The 23,048-nt window shown below is 34.5% G+C and overlaps 1 protein-coding gene across 2 annotated transcripts in view; it reads right to left on the minus strand.

Moving 5' to 3' along the window:
- Window positions 1-7,716: 7,716 nt before the first annotated feature.
- The window catches only part of LOC149774132 (E3 ubiquitin-protein ligase TRIM45-like), a 60,165-nt gene continuing 44,833 nt past the window's right edge, over window positions 7,717-23,048 (minus strand). The window contains exons 11-14 of one of the 2 annotated variants that reach the window (XM_089945713.1): window positions 21,287-21,310; window positions 15,514-15,537; window positions 8,582-8,605; window positions 7,717-8,141 (exon numbers count right to left, since the gene is read on the minus strand). In XM_089945713.1, the coding sequence (XP_089801839.1) occupies window positions 8,070-8,141; window positions 8,582-8,605; window positions 15,514-15,537; window positions 21,287-21,310 (144 nt within the window). In that variant the 3' untranslated portion in view covers window positions 7,717-8,069. Of the gene's footprint in view, window positions 8,142-8,581; window positions 8,606-15,513; window positions 15,538-21,286; window positions 21,311-23,048 lie in introns of those variants that run through there. The other variant, XR_016416961.1, reaches the window with a different exon arrangement.

A 23,048-nucleotide genomic window follows, 5' to 3' on the forward strand; every position in this document is an offset into this window, starting at 1 on the left:
ATGTAAATATTCCGCCAAAGTGACCATAGTTAAGGTTATTTCTCTTAGTCACACTATGTGATGTTTGGTGTTTCGTTTGGATGTATAAGACTAGGACGCGACTTTGTATTTAGTGTCTTAGTTCATGAAAAATATTATGCTTTCTGGTGCGTACATTGGATTTGATGTGAACTTTTAGGTGCTAAATTTTATCAACAACTTCATTAATTTTTTAAATATCATATACAGTTTCGAATATGGTGCTATATCCTGTGTTTGGAAAGGTAAACAGCATCATGTCGGCACGAATAAGGCTGCGGTTTTGTAAGACGAACAAACTAGACTATCACTATCTCTAGGCAAGATAGAAAGGGATTTCACCTACAAGTGTGTATCATGATGAACCTAAACATTTCATCCAATAATCAAATTGAAACTCAATGAGTTTCTCTTAATATGTTGTCCTTAAAATGTACCATTATGCAATATAATCGTTTTAAAACTGGTTGGCAACTATAGCTAGAAGCATCGAGAGTAGGATCAATACTTCGAAAATGCCCTATTACGGAATTTGTTTGTTTTGAAACATATTGGAGAAATGTATAATCTGGATGAAAGTGATAAACATTTTTTCACTCTACGAGATCTATGCTGGCCTGTAAATAAGCAAAAAAATATCATCTTTGACCTCAACAAAATTGAATTTAAATGATTTAATCACTTGCAAGTTCATAATACATTCTTTTGAATAATCTGTTTTACAAACAAAAAAGCATGGTCATTGTTAAACGCAAACATAACATAGCTTGGTTTATATAGCTTAGAGATCATTTCCCTATAAACTGTTATTCAATATTGATAGACTGAACAGCCCCAAACTGATACTGCATGAAGGTAATACTACTCAAAATGATGAACAGAAACGTCCTTTATAATCAGGTAAAATAAAACTGATTGTTCTAAATAATCGATGTGAATATATTAAAACGTATGTGCACTTCTAACGATTTTGAGGGAAACTATTTGAAACAAGACAGAATAAGTAATAGCCTTTGCAGACATTGCTATGACATAGGAAGGACAATATATAGCCTACCCCATATTGTAATACTGTCAAAGTTGTTCATATAATAAGCGTTGTCCCTCATCTCCTAATGATTTTAAGAAGAATGTCAATGACTGATGTTGCCCTCAGAATTGACTACCTCTTGTATGATGGAGAACAAAATGGAACCAAACGGACTTACCTACAAACTAAACTTCGAAGAAAGAGAAAAAAGAAAGAATAACCAAATCAGCAAACGATTTGGGGTTTGAATTTCTTAAACGTAGATTTGCTATATTATAAAACATTTAAATTAATGAAGTAAAAGCTCTCATTCTGTAACTTTCGGGAACCGGGTGACCGACTCGTCCAAAGCGCTCGCCTTCTCGATCACTGACATTTCACTTCTGCCCTCTTGGGTTCGAGTTTCGCACTAGGCCAATCTAGATATGTGAGAAAGCTACCAGTAGTTTCATGTGGGTAGGAGGTTCTTGCTGGAGTTTCTACCTCCACCACATATACTGGCAGCCATATATTTCCTATCGTGTACCGAGAAATGGCATTAAGCATCACAACAAGAATAACATCTTTAAGTTTCCTTTTATACCACTAGCTCATATCAATAACTAAAAGGGCAATGTTACAGTGTAAACTCTGAATGAGGGCACAGGGTGCGTTTAGTGTTTTTAAGAACACCTAGTTCAAGTATTTTGACAAAGTTTATTATTTTCACATGCAAGCAGGTCATTTGTAATTGATGGCAACTGTCAATGTTGTGTATATCTTTTTGATAGAGAGAGATAGAGAGAGAAAGATAGAGTAAATTCACCTGGCTAATAAACATGGGAATCATCTTCGCAGATGTATTGACTTTGTAAGCAGCTAACTAGTAAATGGCAGTCTTCATATTTAAAGTTGTATAATGTATTACAATTCTATAACGCAAGCCTTCCTTATTTTCGATTTACTAGGAAAAATGGATATACTACAGACAGTAATATATTTGATATCCTAAAGAAGTTATTACACGTTATCCTTTTTAATGTTAACTATCACACACTACAACTCAAAGAGTTATCTCTTTAATGGTTTATCTTTACCATAATCGGACCATCGTAACTCTGTCATGACCCAGTTCAAGTGGAACAAATTCCACTCTAAGTTATGCATATCTGTGTGTTGGTGTATATGTTAATTTAATTATATCTTAATGGGATATACTATAATTGAGTTAGTTTGGGTTATATTATATTTCCCACCCAGAAGCAAAGTCGGGAGTGTGGGGTAATTATCTTGTTCAAGTCAAATTATGTATTTTTAATTCCTTCATTCTGCCTGTCTTTTCTGTTCTCACTCTACCATCTTCACATAGCACTACGTTTTATTCTTCTTTTGTTAGAACATCACATTATACTTGTCTTTATGTTTGGTACATTTTGCAATTCATTTCATTATATGTAAATAGGAGCTATGTACAAGTTCAAACGTTGTATTATTCCTTTTCAAATCATCCAGCTAAACTAATTAAAAATAACTTTGGAATAATGTTGCTTGATTATAATATCAACTGTCAATCTGTAAGTAGGATTTATCAACGTAAATTTACAGCGTACAATATCATATTCACTAATTAGTTGTACGGAACCACTTATATATCTTTATCTCTCTTTATCTATTGATTGGATTATTACCAGCTCTATAATGGTTAAAAATGTGAAAAATAAGTGTATTTGTTCTGCTGCAAGTTTACCGACAAAGGTATTCAGCTTCAAAGGTCCAGACACATTTCGATGGCAACAAGTAATAGCACAATTGTTTTTACGACTTTCTCTCCTTAAAGTATTTATCTGATTCTGCCAAAAATATCTTCTAAGATATTAGGAAGATAACCTTTAGCAATGCAAAACGGTTAATTTGGGTAACTTTCGTACCAATTTGCTTTCTGGGAGTTCCATACGTTTCTCGTTATAGGATGCTGAGTTAGGAAACTCATACATTTGACATGTTGCTATGCCACTGGTTTCAATTGACGACAAGCCTTTTAATATGTAACATGACTTATTATACTGACTAATATAGTTTTCAAATATATATACACATCTTCGTGACTTAATTTCAGTCAAACATATCAATTGACAAGGGACCGACTGAGCTGTCGCATTGGTAAACATAGTTCTTGAATGAAGAAGTTATGGTAATCACTAATAGCGGAGAGGAAGGTTACCAATATTATCATGACTCGTCAAAATGAGAAAGATTGGAGAAGCAACTGCAAGAACAAAACGCTAAGATCTCAACAACAAGAGCTCCCCCGACAAAAAAAGGGATAAAAGTCATAAAAACAAAGTTACCACAACTAACATAAAATAAGGGCTCAGAACTGTTATCAATTCATATTAATGTCGAGTTATAATCTGAAGGATACAAGTAAATATTTGTTGCGTAGAGATAAACAAGTGTATCAGGAAGGATGATGGAACAAAGCAGATTCAGGCGAGACACGCAAACCTTTTAAAACTTTGGCTAGTATGAAGGGTCAGATTTTGAAAAGGTTTCATAGAAAGGTTATTAGACACCAGTTATCTGTGCATGTTTATAATATGAGAAATATGTCGATGGTGACAATAGCCGCTATTATCGAATTTAGAGAAATGAACATTTTATAACATACGTAAATTATGGTTCAGCAATCAATGATCTTTGCTGCACTTTATCAAAATTATTTATTTTGGCCGTCAAATATCTGACCATACGTATCGGCAAATGACATGGAACGTAAAAGGGGCAACCTACGATTCACCGTACATCAACTGATTATTAAACGGTGTAGACATTACAGTAACTCAATTGGTAATATATTATGCAAGGAGAGCTTAATTTCCCGCACAGCATAAATCTCGTGTTTAAATCCTTTCACATTCGAGTAGTAGGCTAACAGTGAAATTTGAAGAAGACTGAGGGACATGGTGCTCTGGGAATAGCAATCTTATACTGAAAGTCCATGTGCGTTTTTATTGTGTTGAGAGCTCGTAAAAATCGAACGTTAGATGTAGTTGTAAAATCTAAATATAAATGTAAATAGTATGCATCAGGAACCATGTTGCCAGTATCTACTTACTAGTTTAGCAAGCCACTTCAAAACAATGAAAGAATTGAAACAATATTGTATAAGTTTTGCCTCGAAACCATCTAAATCTCTGACAGACCATATTGCATTGCAAAAATAAGTTTGTTTTAGTGGTTAAGGCCAATATCTCTATGAATAGTTCAAGTTATCATGTTGTTGTCGTTTGTGCAAATCACGACAAGGCATGGGGTATATAACAACATATGTAAAATGGAAGAGAACATCGACAAGACAGATGAGTGAGTAATTAGAAAAAAAAAACAATAGGCTCCAAACTTTTAAAGTTACTGCACATGGTCGAACGAGCGACGAATGTCGTTATTGGAGTTGTTTTTGATAGCATGATGAACAGACTGGAGGACGAGACATCTACGTTTCTGTCCGTAACATGAGTTTGTTCGTATGGTAATCCGTTTTCTGAACAACTAACCGTAAAAAAATGTGTTCATGACGAAACGCAGTAGATACGTAGAAAATGGAACTCGTCTGGTGCTCACAAGGCTGGGAATATCGGTCACTCACGAATTATAAGAATGTTAAACAATTGTTGCAGACGAAGTAGTGAAAATAAAAAATGTACGACATAGTACAGTGTAGTAAGCTTGAGAAAACTGCAGAGTTTTCTAAACTCAGTGAGATTGTTTTCATGGAAGGAAATATTTAAACAGGATTGCATTTCTGAAATTTTAGCAAACGGAATAATAGTTCTATGCGACCTCAACTCTCAACTCTCTTGGAGAGTTATGGGCAAGACGATTTATCTAGTTGTCATTACATGACGATACTTATCCGTATGACAATAATCCTAGCATCGGTTTGAAGCAAAGAAAGATACCTAATTTGATAAATTATTAAGCAAAGTCATGCTAAAGAAGAACTCCGCTCTGACGTTAGATCCCTCAATAAAGAGAAGACTTGACATTATATTCACAAAAGTGTACTAGACAGGGCAATGCCCGAGCCGCTTCAAACAATGCAAAGTTATACCTTACAAGTTCGGAGGAAGAAGAAATTAGATATTAATTATAACCAGGATATAACTATAGCTCCAGTGTTTCAAACAGTCGTTTGACAATATAAACAATAGTATTTCTATCGTTTTTTTTTTCAGAACAGATCTCTTTCCAACATCCATTATAACTGTTTTAGAAACCACTCCGTTAGTAGAACTACAGCTACCTGTATCAAGAAAACGATATGATATTATATGGATAGAGATATCGATGTATACGTTACATGTCTTGTTAATTTTACCACATGCTATGCAGTTGGCGCTGTTATTTAATGTACAAGATGTTAAGGCTTGGAATACGATAAATAACATTTCGCATCATGAAAGACTCGTTCGAGAGCGCGACATTTGTTTTTATTTTGTAGAAAACAGCTGATCATAATAAACATATCTTACCAAACTTTAACAGATCTTGATCGCAATAACAGATAATGTGATCACTGAATTGAACCATTCCTTGTGTGGTCTATAACATTGCTGGTGTCCACGTGTATTGCTTCTTTTACATGACGAAATCACTAAAATGGTTCCTTCGCATCATTCGATATAACAGTTGCTTGGGAAAAGATCTAAGTACGCAAAAAGGTGAAGACATATATAACGCCGCAAAGACTCTGTTTTGAATTAATTAACAAAAGAATGTATACTTTCTTCCGCTTTTCTGTTTGACAAATCTCAAAACCATCCATTTTAAACTAAGTAGTATCCTGGCGTTCCTCTAACACACAACTTAAAACCATATAACGCTGGAGAAGGAGCACGTGACGGGAGAAAACTACTGTTAAAGTCATTTTTATTGTATCTATATCACAAACGGCGAAATAAATCCCTTAACAAGTCCTACAATTTGGAAAAATAAGTATTCTACCATCTGTTCTATTCAAATGTGTAACATGGTAGCACACACTCAATGACAGAAAAACCGTGTTATGTAACAGAAATGCAGCCAAACATATACGGATAAGGCGAAAGTATCCCTTTTCAACAGAATGTGAACGGGTAAGGAGTGACATATATTTGAAAAAGTATGCTTACTACGTTTACCTGTCTATATCAGTATTTAAAAGACTCTTTAAATCAGTAAGGATAGAATAAGTCATTTACAAAATTGCTAAGAATTACGGCACGGACGATATCATTTCAGACATGTAGCAAGAGTATAAAAAATCGTTTGGAATCGACACATTAGTTATGCTATTCCTTAGTTATGCTGTTGAATGTCAAGAATGAACAATCTGGAGAGAAAATGTTGAATTAATGGTTAATGGAACTAACTTCAGATATATTCATTCGGATTTAACGATATGTAACATGTGGTTTTCATTGAACTATTGACACTGAGTGAATGGCCTCTGTCTGAAGTAGTGAAAACTATTTGTGCATCGCGTATCTAATTATATATTGTGTTAATATATGGAAAAGAGAGTGACGACAGAGTGAACCACATTTTTTTAGGCTACGAGAAGCTACTTGTAGAAGGCAATGATTTATTTGAGAGACTGATTGACACTTTAAAGGTGTAAGATGCAATTTATTGTTGTTTCAATCAAGAAAGTGATAGAGATACTTCCTATAAGCAGTGTTGACTGTTTGTTTTATATCAATGACGATGTATGCAATAGATTAATGTTGGTGAAGGTAGGTGGTATAGCTTCCTTATGCAATAAAATGCATCCCTTAATTAGGTCTAACATCTCGTACCATAGCAATGACATAATCAGTATATTATCGTTTTATGAAACCAAATCTGTAAAGACCAATTATAAAACTTGGCAAATCTTTTTGAATAACAACCTATTGATATGTAATGCCCTTTATTTTATATATAGTAATTACTGCCACATACAAACACTTTTTTATTTACCCGGTGCTTGATCCTGGTTACACTTACTTTAGTTACAATTTTGTGGCTTTATTAATTTTGTCACTGTTCCATTTCTCTATCGTTTCTTTAATAGTACATGTTTATTTGTCCCAAGACTAATCCGCTTCTTGGAAAGTATCTATTATTTAAGAACAGTGATCGTATCAGAAACTAAATCTCACTGATAAGTAGCCACATTTATCTCTAAACAAGAACGACACATACTGCTACAACCCGTACACATTTTGTCATGAAGCAAGAAATACACAAACTGCTACATCAGTATACATTTTCCTTTCTGTTTATCCCAAATGTGCTTGAGATGATTAAGTGTAAAGTAAAGAAGATTACTACTATCAAACATGTTCCAAGCTTACAAAGTACATATTCCTCGCTTACCACCAGGTTTCACATGTACGTACATTATGTATGGTACAATTACTAATTTCAGGTAAATGTCTATATAATTCTCAGAGAAGCTAAATGTAAACAGAGCCTATATGTCTACAAACACAGTTGTTATGTGATACATAAGTATTATTCCAATTTATTAAAAAATAACATCATATGTCCGTCTCTACAACACAAACATGATGTAAACATAATCAATGATAGGTAGTCAATATACCCTTGAGAAAGATGAAATCAAGTAAAACAACGAAGTCTTTACCAGGCAAATGTATGGGGAATGCATCATTATGCAATGATTAGTTCATAATTACTTAGCAATAATGACGAACGTCTGGTCGTTACCTTGCCAGTGAGCATACGTTCGTTATAATCTTCACTGTCCACTATGTATTTCTTATTTGTTATAATAGTGTACGCCTTTATTACTCTGCAGAATATTTATACCCATATAATAACACGAATCCTGTGATATTGAATAATATAAAAGAAAACTTCGATACTCGCTCTAGAAAAACCTTTAATAGACTCTAATGTAACCTAAACTATTGCTATGAGCATCTGATTCTCAAAATGATTGTTAAATTGTATGATAAATGAATTGATGACTTTGCTATCAGTGGTCAAATAACATTTAAATTCGAGTAATATGTATCATGTAATGCGTGTGCGTGCACATTTTAGTACTTACAGATTCCGACGAGCGCTGAAATAACACAATAAACCTGATATTAGAAACTGTGAAATATACTTTCGGTGGTGTAGCATGAACAAAACTCTAAATAAAGGACGCGCCTTCAATTGGGTTTCTCATATTTGTATTAAACAATTACGTCTCCCTTTGTCGGTAGAGAAAATAAACCTGTATTAAGAATGTCTTAATGTACAGTAGGAGTCAAAAAGAGGATAATCTCATTATGCGGAAATCTAAAGCATTTATGTAACCTGGTGTGATCTGAAATAATGTTATTGAAATTTCATCCAAAATATGAAAAAGGTGCATGATAATAAAACGGTAACTATACTTTATAGTAAAGCATAACTTTAACGAATACCTATTTTAATGCATGTACGCGTCTTGCGAACCATATAAAATGCATAACTTGTTCATAGTAGACTGAGTGGACATACATTTTTTATACTTACAAATGCCTGAATCTGCTTTTCTTCCTGAAAAAAAATATAACAAAGGTGATATTAGAAACAAACGTTGCTATTTGGTCTCAAAAATGGGACGTACAAGTACAACTGTCACTACTTTAGCTGAGTATTCCACAATAGTTGCCGTTTAACGTAATCTACTAGACAGGATGTGTCATGTGCAAATATCCGTATTTGAACGTTTTTCTCTGTCTTTATTCAGAAAAGTTAAAAAAGGAGCCGCAATAATTTGCGCTACATAAAATAGGCGTAACTGTATAGGTACAACCGATCATACAGATAGCAACAAACAAACATATTTATATGTTCTTATTTTCCTATTCAAAAATATAACTTCCTGATGTGTCTGATATACTGGCGCATGGTTAAGTCGCATTAGAACAATTAACCCTTCTATCAATCACATATAGATGTCAATCAGATGGCTATTTGTTTGCAATTTGTTTTCGCATCGACAGGTGTTATCAATACAGTTTATCCGAAGAAGAATAAAATGACGAAAATTGTTTTGAGTTATCAATCATGTAGAAGGCGAACGTACTAGTATATGAGTCTACGTGTGATAAAATTGTATAACTCATAAAAGATGAATTGCATGTCGACGGATGTTGTTTGACTTCATTTCCTATAACAATGAAAACTCCTTGATCCCAATCAACATTACCCTCGGCATAGAGATAGACGTTGCTTATTAAAGAAAATCAGCTTCTCGATGTCAATTTTTAAATGATTGGAATTCAACATTTTCTATAAATATAGAACACTTTACCCCGCCATCAAGGACAAAGATTGCATCAAAATACAAAAAACACAACAACATGGTTACAATATCAACTCGGGCTGGTGTGGCCTAATTTCCTATCAATAATGTGGAAATATTCATTATCATACGCAATATCGACTAGGTACGTGACGAGTCGTCTTGTCGCAACCATGCTGATGTTAGTCACAATTTTACAGTGCTGACTAAGGAAAATTCCTATTAAAATAGTTCTCAATCAACAGTAACATACCCGATTTTACATAAGGCTTGACGACTTGATCAAGTCTAAGTTATTTAATATTAACGAGGTATAGATGGTAATGGTCTCGTGTGATCCCCAGTTTGATATCTGCATGCATTTCGCGTAATAATATTGATTATTGTATACACCTGGAATTCGGCATTATGGCCGTGTAATGGTATGATCCCTGCGTGAGGGATGAAAGTTGCTTTTCATTGAAACTCTCGTATCCTCATCTTCTCAAATTGTGTCCAAATAACATCGCATATTTATTTGCCACGGCTGAGTTGTTCACATAAGTTTCTGGAAGCAAGTTATGTCTTTGCAATATTGATTTAACCCAGACTATGTTAGCAGCTTTGGTTTAAACTCGGTGGAGTAATGATCGTTCCATGATGTGTATTACTTCGCTAAACATATTTTGCTTTCGAATACGCTCCTCGATCACATTCACCTTAGGGCAATAGTCCCTAGCTCCTCCAGAATCCACGAGTCCCAATAACCGAGAACTCGTCCCTTCTGTTTGTGTTATATAGGTAAAGGCAATAACTCTTGTATATTAATCGCCTTGGCGACTACAGGCGGCGCCAGTTTAAACGTTTCAGTAGTGAACTGATAAAATTGTTTACTTCGACTCCCAAAATATACTGGAAATGTGTTCTACTTTTCGTTTCATCTATTCAGTATTTTGTTAATTTTTTATGTATTCAGGACTATATTGCACGTGACATAAATTATTCTTTGAATTTGGATCATAATTATTTGAAATATTTACCTTTGAGGACTAGTGTTCTGACCGTACGTGATAGTTTCAGCGCTACGGTCTCCCACATATGGTTGTTGATCGCAGTGATTTCATTGTACTTATTTTTGAAATAGTTTCCATCCCACTGTAAGCACGAGTCGAAGACATAGCAGTGTTTAATTTATTTTGGGTTGCATTTGATTTTATTTATACCGGTTTATCTTGTCAAGGATGCAACAAAGTCTTCTACACTTTGATCATTCGTGGGAAAAAGTCCGTATCTATCACAGGGGTTGTTCAAATAACAATGTTTGCATATTGCTTCAGTACATTTCTTGTTATTACATCTGTGTCATCTGTGGGAGCAGGAACATTTTGAATGGCGTTAATCGACCACATTATAGTTCTGCCGGCTAGTGGCAACACATTTAGGGTGGATGTTATAAATGACTTTCAGCGGAGAAACTTCAACACACGCACATCTGGAAACAACCGAAATTGGTCTAAACTGCCGGGACAAACAGCTGTGCGTATTTATACTGAGCTGTGTATAATTTGTTTATCAAACTGGTTTTTGAAACTGAAATTATAATCGTTGTGATTACGTTCTTGTTTACATCAATCGGTCAATCTATGGTTCCCCCGTCAGGACTTAGTAACGATATAGTTACGCATTTAACTCAACGGAAAGTTTCCGAAACTTCAGTATGGTTTAAGGCATCCTCACGAAATTGTATCGTCAGCTCGATAATAAACCCAATTTGAGCCCGCTCTCAAACGAAGATTAGTAACGTCATAATCTCGCTCCTCGAATAACTGCTCCGCAACTAAATGCAGTTTGCAAGCAAGTAATGGGACCCCGATGGGGGCTGTTGGTAGATATTTTTTTGATTTACATTGACGAGTATTCGATCATAATTTTATAAACCCAATAGGCGCTGTTGATATATATATATATATATATATATATATATATATATATATATATATATATATATATATATATATATATATATATTCCCAAGAAGTACATGAAGTCTACTACATCCCGTATAATTTCCAACGCGATAATCATTTCTCAGGGACATTCAGGGACGGTATCGCTTCCTGGGCGTTATAATCTAAGTTGAAATTTAACTCGTGTTCGTGAATGAAAGCGGATAGTGCATCTACGCTGCAATCACCGGCGAAAATAGTCAGTACAATAATTGGATCAAATGAGGTTTTACACTCAAATGTGGTTCTAACGAGAATATTAAATGAATTGACGACATACGCGAATTCCCTCAACGTGATTTCCCCAAACGTGTCGATTGGTATTTATAATTCCATAGGATCTCTCAAGGTAACTTCTGTCAGTGTCAAGTTAAACATGTTATCATGCAAGAATAAGACTCAACGTGATACTCGACGGAGTAAATATATTCATAAATGTCCAAAGGAAAATGCAGCCAGTGGGTAGCTGGACAGATGTGATCAACGTTGACAGACACAAGTGATATTCCCCCAGCGAAAACCCTTTCGGATGTTAATGCGGATGTAAATAAACTTCTGAAATGCGTTGATACGTCGTAGCGTGATCTTGACTAATTCGATTATGTTTTGACAATTTAATAGTGAGCGATGCCGTGTTGAGAATCACTGGACAATAAACAAGCGATGCCAACCTTTATTGACAATGCAGAATATGCACAGACGGATATCGCCACGCGAAATAATGAAATGGTTCCTGGGGCAATCGCTTCGTATTTTCCCAATATAGAGTCCGACCCTTGTCGACGAGCAATATCCGAATCGTCATCAAGCTGAATAAATATTAAGCCCCCTACAATCATTTAACAATATGAAGCTGTTTGATCCTCAATGAAATTACTCCAACCGATCTTTAGAAGTACACTCTCCAAATTCTAAAATTCATGAGAGACCGCTCCGGTGGCCTAGTGGTTAGAGCGTCTGCCTCGAATGCGGACGGTCAAGGGTTCGATTCCCGACCGAGTCATACCAAAAACTTACAAAAATTATACTATCAGCCCACTCACTTGGCGTTGAGCATTAAAAGATTAGTGTTAAGACTGGCGGCCTTGGTGTCAGGATAATGTGACTGGGTCTGACCTCATGCTACATGTCTGCGGCAAGATACCCCAGTGCTAGACATCACTATAAACTGCCACACTGCAGACATCGGAGCGAGATGACTGAAAAATGTTTGAAGCTATGTTAAAAATCCACATCACACACACTCCAACCGCTCAATCGAAAAATACATGTGCATGGACCATTTCTCGTTGGAAGGCGAATGCAACTATAAACCATTAAATACTAAGAGCAGGCTGACGTCCGTCAATCACACCTCAGAAGCCTGGTTATATTCTAAGTCGTTGTCAACGCGTATGTTCTTTCAGCAGTGTCAAATTAAGTTTGCCTTGTGAGTGTCAAGTTTGACAGACTTCAGCATGGTCCCTGATGGCAACGTCAGTGCTAATATGTATGTTTATTACACTTTAACGAGCATTCTCAACGAATCTAATTTTAATCACTTTTCAGTTTTAATGACAATTGAAATTGTACCTCCACGGCGTTATCCGCTGATATCTCCGCCAAGGCCGTTGTCACGGATTAGTGATCATGCAGATGTTGCCATTTTGTTATACATTATCATCATCATCGGTTATGTAGCTCCGTTCGTAACTGAGCTTCGTTAACGACCTCATTGTATCATTTTCATGCAGTACATGCAACTCCTATATCGATGATTAACTTGCTATTAGATTACCAACGTCTATTCTGACATTAAGCATTGTCATCTTTGAAAATTGTCAACGAATAGATCCCTCAGCAGTGACATTAATGTAGAACATCCAATCTGTGAGCACTGTACGAGCATTTCTAGTTACTGTTAAAATATGTCCCACAAGGATGGTTCATGTACAGCTGATGGCGGAGCAGGTGCATGTGCTACCCGTGCGTTGGTTGGAGATATGTGGTGATAGGTAATTGGGAAGGTGCCGGTGGTGATGTCGGGGATGGTATTGGTGTTGCTGCTCTCTTTAATGAAGCTAGAATTTATATTACCGGCGCCAGATTAATAAAATTGACTACCTATATTGCCCATGAGATAATGTTGGCACAGGAATGAAATATAATCGGAATACCACTCCGCAACGGCTTTTATCTGTGATATAACCTTTTGTTGATTTATTATGATGTGGACTTATACATTTTCGATATGTGTCTTCGTTATACGGAATTTATTCTCTACGGGCATTTAAATAATCTCTATTGACGTGTATTTCTTCGAGACCGATGAGACCTTACATATGGTCGATTATTTTCTTAGAACGTGACAGCAATATCGGTTTCGATCCTGACTATTCAAAGTTGCCATATAACCAATGAAGAATATGTTAATTGCAAGTTCCGTAATGCAGATGCCTCTGTGTCGGGTTTCAGTAATTATGTCCAGCCCTGGGGCCCGCTCGGGGTATCACCACTTACATATTTTTCAACTACGTCTTTCTGTGAACGAAATTGATTCATTTTTATGTTTGCTAAATTATTAAATGGTGTTTATCTCCGCCATTTTAGAGCTTATTCTAATATTTCTTTATCAGGTGTAAAGGATAAGCAATAAGAATCTCACAGCTCGGAGCATCAATTCATCCATGTAGAATACCCAGCCGTCCACATGTATTGAAAGGAAAATACAACACACGCGTTATAATTTCTAATAAACCTAGCACGATTGATCAAACTTTACTAATCACGCTAACATTTCCTAACCTGGGTGCATACGACGTTATTGTTCTGGGATCAATACTCTTATCATCCAAAAATTTTCTCAAGGCGACATCAGTCCAGGTAGAGAGGGCACAGATGATCGACAACGACAGACGTCTTGTAGATAACATTTGATAGTCTATCCCCAAAACATTTTACTAAATACAATCCACTGAAGTTATGTACATTTAGTGCGTACGATAATGTATATTTTTTTGTGGTTGCACATTGTCCATAATTGAGAGTAGGAAATGGGGCCTACCTGACTAATGCCTATTTTTTGGTAAACAAGATATTGCATAACTATTTTGTCTGTTTTTTAGATTATGTTTTAGGATAATTATTAAATGCAGGTAAACATATTTACATGGATTTGAGTTCAGGACATTGATATTTCATAGGAAAATGTTTTAATCTGACTCTTGCAGGCATCGTACTAAATTGGAACTTTAAAAAATAACCTTGTTTACAGCTTAGAATGTTCTTGAAATTACTTGCTACCCTCATCGAGGCGGAACAGTTTTTACGGGAAAAACATATTGCCGAATTTAGCGCAGAGCAAACACAAACGACCAACAAGACATTATAGGAGCTAGTGTATTGGAAACACTATGCTGGTACTACTAGCCATTCCGGAAGAACAACGATACTAATATGTTCATTATGTCCATTGTGGTGGCCATATTAGAAATAAGAGTGACATAATTTTCATTTATGGTCAACTAGACACCATAAGACGTTTTATATTGAAAACCACGTGTCAATATAACTTTTCGTTCAGGAGTATCGATACTAAGATTTTCAACATGGAGGTTGTGATGGCCATAATATGGACATCATATTGTCAAAACTTTCATTTAGAATCAACTAGACATAATAAAACGTCTTCTTTTGAAACCACCATTTCAATATGTCTTTTTGTTGAGCTATAGAGAGATTTTCAAGATATACGCTGTATCGGCGATATTGGACATCAGAATATCACCAATTTTCATTTTCGATCATTTGGTCGAAAACAGCGTCCGTCTTAACGTATTTATTTAGCAAAGCATTGTAGTTTTGCAAATAAGTAAAAATTTACTTTTTTTGAACAAACAAAATAATTGCACTATACACTGAAAAAGGTGAAATGCACTAGGAAAAATGGATGGTTTGTAAATGGTATAGCTATATTGATAATGACATGACAGGAAACGTTTATGCATCTTTTATATCTTTCCAGATCATAAAACATATAATTAATATTAGCAATGTTCGATTAAATACGAGGTAAATTCGAGAAATAGTTTGTTTTTGTTTTAATAAATTCACTAGTCTTAGCAAAGAAATAATAGTCGTATGCATTGCATTATTTCGTCTTATTTTGTGAAACCAGGTGTCTCAATACTTACTCTTTCTTTTTTCTCTCTTTCTTCCTGAAATAATATAATAATTTTGATATTAAAATGCAAATGAAATACGGGTCATTACTTCAAAAATTAGTCCACAATAGCGTTCATTTAAAATAAATCACTACGCGGACTGTCCCGTATTTAAAAGTACGAATGTTTCAATTCCGTCCAGTCCTTATTTTAATGAGATAAAACAAATTAACGAACCACAAAGTACATACAATAGCTCTAAATGTTTAACTAAACCTGCATATTTTGTTACTTAGACACAACATAACAAAGAAATAGACTGATTTGTCAGTGACGAGTATCATCTTCATAATTGGCAGAGTGGGCTGCTTCATAATACAACAAATGCAATGGCATCCAAATCTGCACTTTCTACTGTTTGCGTTTTGTTTCCTTATTTATTTATTGTTGTTCTTTCTCACTCACTGAGCCCTCGAACGGCATATATAATATTAAATTTGCACTTCGCTGAATTTAAATCTGAACAGATTTAAGAACCTCGTAGCGAGTGCTCTGAAAAGTGGCAGGGAGAACGAAGTGTTCAGAATAGAATAAACCTTTTAACGATAGTTCATCTTCTTATTTCTGCAAAAACTGTATATGTCATTAGTTTCTGCTTTCCTCTTTTTGCAAATTCATGATAATTTATTACTTGTTCAATAATCATTCCATAAACACCAACATGTGTAAATATTATTTAATTCTTGCACTGAGAAAAGATAAAATGCCGTTTCTGTATGTGTGTGTGTGGACATTCTTGAAAGACAAAATAGCAGAATCAGATTCGAAATATGTGACAACTTCATTTCATTCTCTTTTACGTGAGACTTCATATCTGAGTGGACAATTATAGTACATAGTACCATTTAAATAACTGATGGCAAATGAGGATAATTAAATTCAAATTCAAGAAAGTACATTAGAGCATTCAACATCCGTTACGTAACCGTTATGAAGTTCCCATTTTGGAGGGTGATATTTATTACAATGATAAAGATTTGTAGGAGTATTCATGCAATATCTTTTGCCCTGTGAGCGAAGTAATTTTGCTATAATCAACATATATAATGCATGCACTTAGATATCACGTTTATATGTTCCACTGGACAGTGAAATAAAGAGTTTTGTCTTGTTGCCCGTATCTCCGTGCGTGTCGGACTGCATCATAATGGTAACAAATGCATTTTTTTTTCTTGCCAAGTTCTCATATGTTATACGTTTGTCACACAAAGATGCCTAATGCGTGACTGATAATGTATTGTTGTTGTTTTGGGTTTAACGCAATTTCCTGGCACAAGATAGGCAATACATTGCACCTACTATCATTGGTGGAGAACGAATCCGGAAAAAAAAACAACAGACGAGGGCCAGCAATCAACGATAACCTACTGGCAGCTCTCTCATATAACCACATCGGCCAATGCCAAGACTCGAACATTTCGGACAGAGGTCAGATGGTAGTGATCGGTAAAAACAAGCGCTCTAGACTAAATCACACAGTCATGCTATCAATAGATTTTTCGGCTCTCAATTTCCTTTGAGATTTGCTGTGATTGTAACCACGTGATATCTCATTTGGATAATTATCTAATATGATAGATTCTATAAACAAAATAGTGGTGAATGGTAGAAGGAGAGCATAATGAACAGACAACATTGTAAAAATTTGCGAGAAGTGTAGATTCTATGTTCACTGTAGGCAGTCAGCCCACTTTCTCCGCTCTTTTCACTACGGATCCCATTGCAATTTTTTCTACATCTAAATTTCAACAGTGTTATAAAGAGGAACTCCGATTAGAATCAAATGGAAATAAAAAGCAAACCAGAACTTTTCACTGCCAATTTAACCAGAATAATAAAAAAAAGTGTGCACCCTTCTTTATAACTTATTACACATGTTTGATTTTACCACTATTATGATGAAATACAAGTTTAGTCCGATGTACAAACGTATGAAATATGTCAACATGAATAACAAAATAGAAAACATGGATGAAAAACTCAATACCCATCTTAAATTATGCTTAGTATTTCTGTACGACATATTGCTATTAAAACAAAGAATATTTTTCTTAAACCGTTTTTTTTTTTGTTTTTTTTTTTTTTGCTTTCTATATCTTATCATGTCCATAACAGCATGGTAATTGCCATTTGAAAATTTAATCAGACGTATGAAGAAACGGTCTCATTATTTTCGATCGAGACAACACAGGAATTTGTAATTTGTCCTGAACGTTTAGACGCTAAACGAAGGAAAACAACTTCATTGTATAAATGTGTTTCTTAAGTCTACTGTTTTAATAAAATCATGAACGTGTATGCACCTGAACGTCTCTTAATGAGTATGCATTACAGTCCATATATATACTTTCTAAACACATAAATCAACCAAACACGAATGTATACATATATGCATAGTGGTGTCGCAATATTGGGCGCTCTGTATCTCCACAAATGTAAGTGCCTATACGAGTCTCTCTCTCTCTCTCTCTCTCTCTCTCTCTCTCTCTCTATATATATATATATATATATATATATATATATATATATATATATATATATATATATATGTATATATATATATATATATATATATATATATATATATATATATATATATATATATATATATATATATATATATATATATATAGGTTAATGAATGGGGAAATAGAAACGAGTTGTTTGGATGGAAATAATGCACGACATTGGTGGTGCAGTATATCCATCCGAAAAAACGAGTTTATATTTTCGCATACAAATGCCATAACATATTTCTTATATGCTCATTTGTTTATTCTTCCTAAGGCTTAATTATCTGAACAAAAATACGCTACACGAAACAAATTAACTGAATGTGTGACGTATTCCAAACTAAATACATAATCGCGCGCTAGACATAACTTTCGAAAGAAAATGGCGTTTTGGTCTACTTAAAATTGAAATTTGGAGTCATATTGCGAATGAATGTGGATTGCAACGTTTCCATTTGATCTGGAATAGATATATTTTGTCCTATTTGTCACTTCTACGAAATTTCGTGATTATGGACTGGATTTATGTGCCAGTTCTACATGAAGTACATTAGATTTCAGCTTCGACGGAGCAGCGTGTTGTCATCTGCAAATGTGTTTCTTTTCTGCCATTGAATGTTTGAATTCATAATGTGGGGAAAATATGAAATCATTCAATCTCAATGATCAAAAAGACGCTATGGAATATAATGTTTATTTCATTTTGAGTGCCGTAAGGAGCATGTAATTGCACTTGGAATATAGTCGAAATAACAGTACCACTTCGAAATGCGTAATCAAGCTTGGGAACCCATGAGATGGCTCATGGAATTCGGATTTGCAGAACTAAGAAAGTATATTTTGAGGAAATTAAGGATGTACAACTGTAAAACTATAGTGTTTTTGCCATTCTTATTAACAGCTAAAGGAGACATATTATGCCTTGTAATTTGCGTGTTTTTTTGAAGGTAACCACCAATTTATGAAATCTGGCGTCTACCGCCAAAATCCAAAACATTGTATGAAAAAGGTAACGCGGAATGTATCAAAGTAGCTGGTAAGTGGCCATCCACGAAACATCTGCTTTATTTCATTCAGAAACAAATTTAATCAACCAAAACGTAAAGCGTCTGCTACACAAGTGTACATTATTTGTTTACAAAGTAGTTCCTAATACACTATTGGGCACACGTGTCCTGCACGTGAGTGCAATATGAAGGTGTGCAATATCGTAAAATACTGAACGATTCTGACGATGTAATGTGAACCTAAAAAAACGAGCATATAATAAATGTGTGTATCACTTCCATATCACATAGACTGTAGAAATCGCAGTATATAGAACTGAAATTATGTTTGAGAAAACTTAGAGGAGGACATTATATAATCTGAAACTTATTTAGATGTATTTATGAGAAGAATTAGAGTGTGTCATAATATCAAGGACAATATGTAGGTTTAGTGATATATGAATCAGCGAATGTTGCATTGCGTAGATGTGATGAAGGTGAATAGTGAATTGGAAAACAAGTAACATTGTTTGACCATATTAGAAAACTCGATCAGTAATTAAATTAACACTTTATATGCAAGCAACAGACTGATAGGTTAGTAAAATTCAGCAGCAGGATAAAGCAGCACTCTACACTCGGAGTAAGAACACTTTTGCAAGATGATTTATAAGCTAAAGATAAGGTACCTGATTGCAAAAGATCAGAACATTTTTTGCGTCCCTTAATATCTTAATGGGGATACGCTTGGCAGAATCAGCAATAAATGATATAGAACTTATCGAAATGAATGATCCATACGTATCCAAAATAAAATCAGATAGAGGTTTGGTACCCAAATAGTGCTCTGCTTTCAGTGAAAAACCGTGACTATGATATCTTTGAATTCAAACCATTTGGAATAGCTACTGACTTTATTATATTTTTTGTTTTCAAACCTACAGCAGTCCTAAATGACGTGCCATTTCTTTAAAACTAAGTGTATTTAGGAAAAGATAAGGATTTCTCATCAGTCTTATAAGAAGCTTATTTTTCCATTGAACACTGGAAGGGAAGCAAAAGCAACAATTATTAAAAGTTCAACAAACACTTTATAATAGGTAGTGAACATTTAAGAGATACTTACATCAGTATGAATTAAATCCCAAATAATACTAAATGCTCTATGACAAATATAAAATACAGAATGTTCCGTAACCAACTTCAATAGTCTTGAATGTTATGATATTCCGAGAGTCTTGACATTCCTAACGTACCAAAAGTAATGAATGGCCTGATGCACCACAATATTACAATCCAAGCGCTTTTTGAATTATTTCTCAGTAGTCCCTAGCTAGTTTCTTTAGTCGAAACCTTCAATGAGTACCTTCTATTTGCACTGAATAATTTAAATAAATAATTAGTTTAGAATGTTATATGAACACAGTAGTAAATTCTGATTCACAAACATATATATGAATAGGCATTTAAAATTGCTTTAACGTAACCTCCGTTTATATATTTATGCCGATGCTTTGCAGCGATAGATTGTTCTGGACAACAAAACTTCTGATAGAAAATTCCACTAAGTCTTGAACTCAATTTGGAATAAGCTTCTTGTTTACTAGTTATAATCATGGCAAACCTTAATCACAATCAGGGCCAAAATCAGGAACCTATATGAGTTAAATATACATAAGAGCATGATAATAAAATCCGTAGTTTAAAATGACCATATGTTTAGCAGGAGAAGCGATCAACATAGTTTACCACTGCATCAGCCATGTTGGATGTCCAAACAGCACCATGTTCACCAGGGATCAATTAGCTCAAATTATAAATATGTTTACAAAGTTTCGTCTAAGTTCTTTAGGAAAGGTATCCATGACAAACTTGAAATATGGGATAGACCACCAGAGGCAAAGAATACATTTGTACTCCCTCTGATAGGTTTTCTTCGCTATGTCTGAAATTGACCATGCAAAATAAAAAATAAGTGGAGACATTGCATTTTGTTATTAGCATGGACCTAGAGACGTTACAACAGTGTACACGACACAGCATTTATTATGTACGATACATAGTTCAGCATGTATTATTTGCGATGCATAGTTGAGTAGAAGTTTAACCATGAATGTAATGAACCTTTAAAAGTAGATAGCCCAATGTGACCTGATAAAGTGTCATTATATGTTACGTGTAAAGAGTGAAAAAGTAAAAAGTGTGTACCTATTGGATTAAATCACGGATATTAATACTCACTCGTTCTTTTCTCGCTCTTTCTTCCTGAAAGTATAAAATAAATGTGATATTAGACATGGTGAGGGTGCACATATTTGCAAATGCATTACCTGAACAGATAAATAAGCAATAAAAAAGAAAAAACACTGTCGGGATTTTCTCGTATTTTAGAATCTGAATTTTAACTTTTCTTTCCTTATTGTATCATGATTTGATAAACGAACAACGCGCTGCACAGATTGCTGCCATGCATTGCATCTAGTTGTTTAGGTAAAATGTGGTTATTAAAATATAACCACAAAGTATAAACGCATGATAGTCTCGCTAAGAGCATGTGGTACAATCTTTAAACTATATATTGTATAATATATTGTATTGTATAGTGTTACAGCATATGTACATTAATAAATCGAATATACATGTACACACATATAACTACAAGTTAGCTATGGCACTTAAATTCCATTCATGTATTAGAAACAAAATATAATACCATAAACTTCCGCGATTAATTTGAAACACGTATCCACAAAATCAGTTTGTCATAAATTTAAACGTTTCCGTCTTTTCCTTAGCCGAAAGGGATACGGAATAATGAGCTACAAGGTTAATACGTAACTTCAAATTCCGTTGGCACAATGTGAATAAGTATAGGTCCAGACACAAACAAGCAAACATTTTCAATAATTATAATCATCTCATGAAACTTTCTGGTTACTATGGCAAATACAATGACGAATCTTCAAATCTGCACTTTCTGGTTGAACAGTGGTATCGAATAATTTTAATAATATCAAGGTAGTGTTTTAGTCGACAATGATAATGGGTACCTTGTATTTCCATTTAATAATTTAAATAGATAATAGTTTTTTTAAAACATTCTTAACACAATAGTACCCTCTGATACCCGAAGACTGACATGAATCAATATTTAAAATCGTTTTAATTTAACTTCCATTTAAAATGTGTGTAACCACACTATGTAGCAATAGATTGCTCTCGACAACCAAACTGAATGATGTAAAATTCCACTAGCTATTGAACTCAAATTGGAATAAACATCTTGTTTACTAGTTGCAATCATGACATAAATACATTCACAATTTGTAATCACCATCAAGACAAAGGTCAGGAACGCAATATAAATAAAATATAATCAACAACATCAATAAGAAAAATATCCAACTTCGTACGACCTTATGATCAGCAGGAGTAGCTATCACAAAAGTTTGCCACTGCAACGGCAATAATGGATGACATTGAGGTACCATGTTCATCAGGGATCAATTATCTCAAAGGACATGTGTGTTTGCAAAATTTCAGGACATTCACGTCAGTTATTTAGGAAAGTATCCAAAAACCATGAGCAAACGGATAGATCAGCATATATATTTAACACATTTTAAGAAGCTCAAACAGATTTTCCTCAATGTGTCAATAAGTACACTTTCAGCTATGGCAAGTTCTGCCATAAAAAATAGGATAAGGGATAGAGTATGAATGAACACTGGACGATGTTTGGCGGAGTGCACTACATAAGTTGTACCATATCTGCTATCAAATATATACATTTTGGAAGTTGACATTTATAGCTAGGTCAATTGTCACCATATTAATTTTGCTTGATGTGTATTAAAGCAGTATGCTTCAGATCTGAACATGAATGTATCTACGACCATGCTTATTGTTAAGGACGTCTCATGATTTTGAGTCCAACCATATCATTCAGTTAATGTTTTTGAACTTTGTCTTTCACTCTTTAATTGGTTTATGATTGCTTTCT

This window comes from Sinohyriopsis cumingii, unplaced genomic scaffold (genome assembly GCF_028554795.1).
Source record: "Sinohyriopsis cumingii isolate HCF-2022 unplaced genomic scaffold, ASM2855479v2 utg000426l, whole genome shotgun sequence".
NCBI lineage: Eukaryota > Metazoa > Mollusca > Bivalvia > Unionida > Unionidae > Sinohyriopsis > Sinohyriopsis cumingii.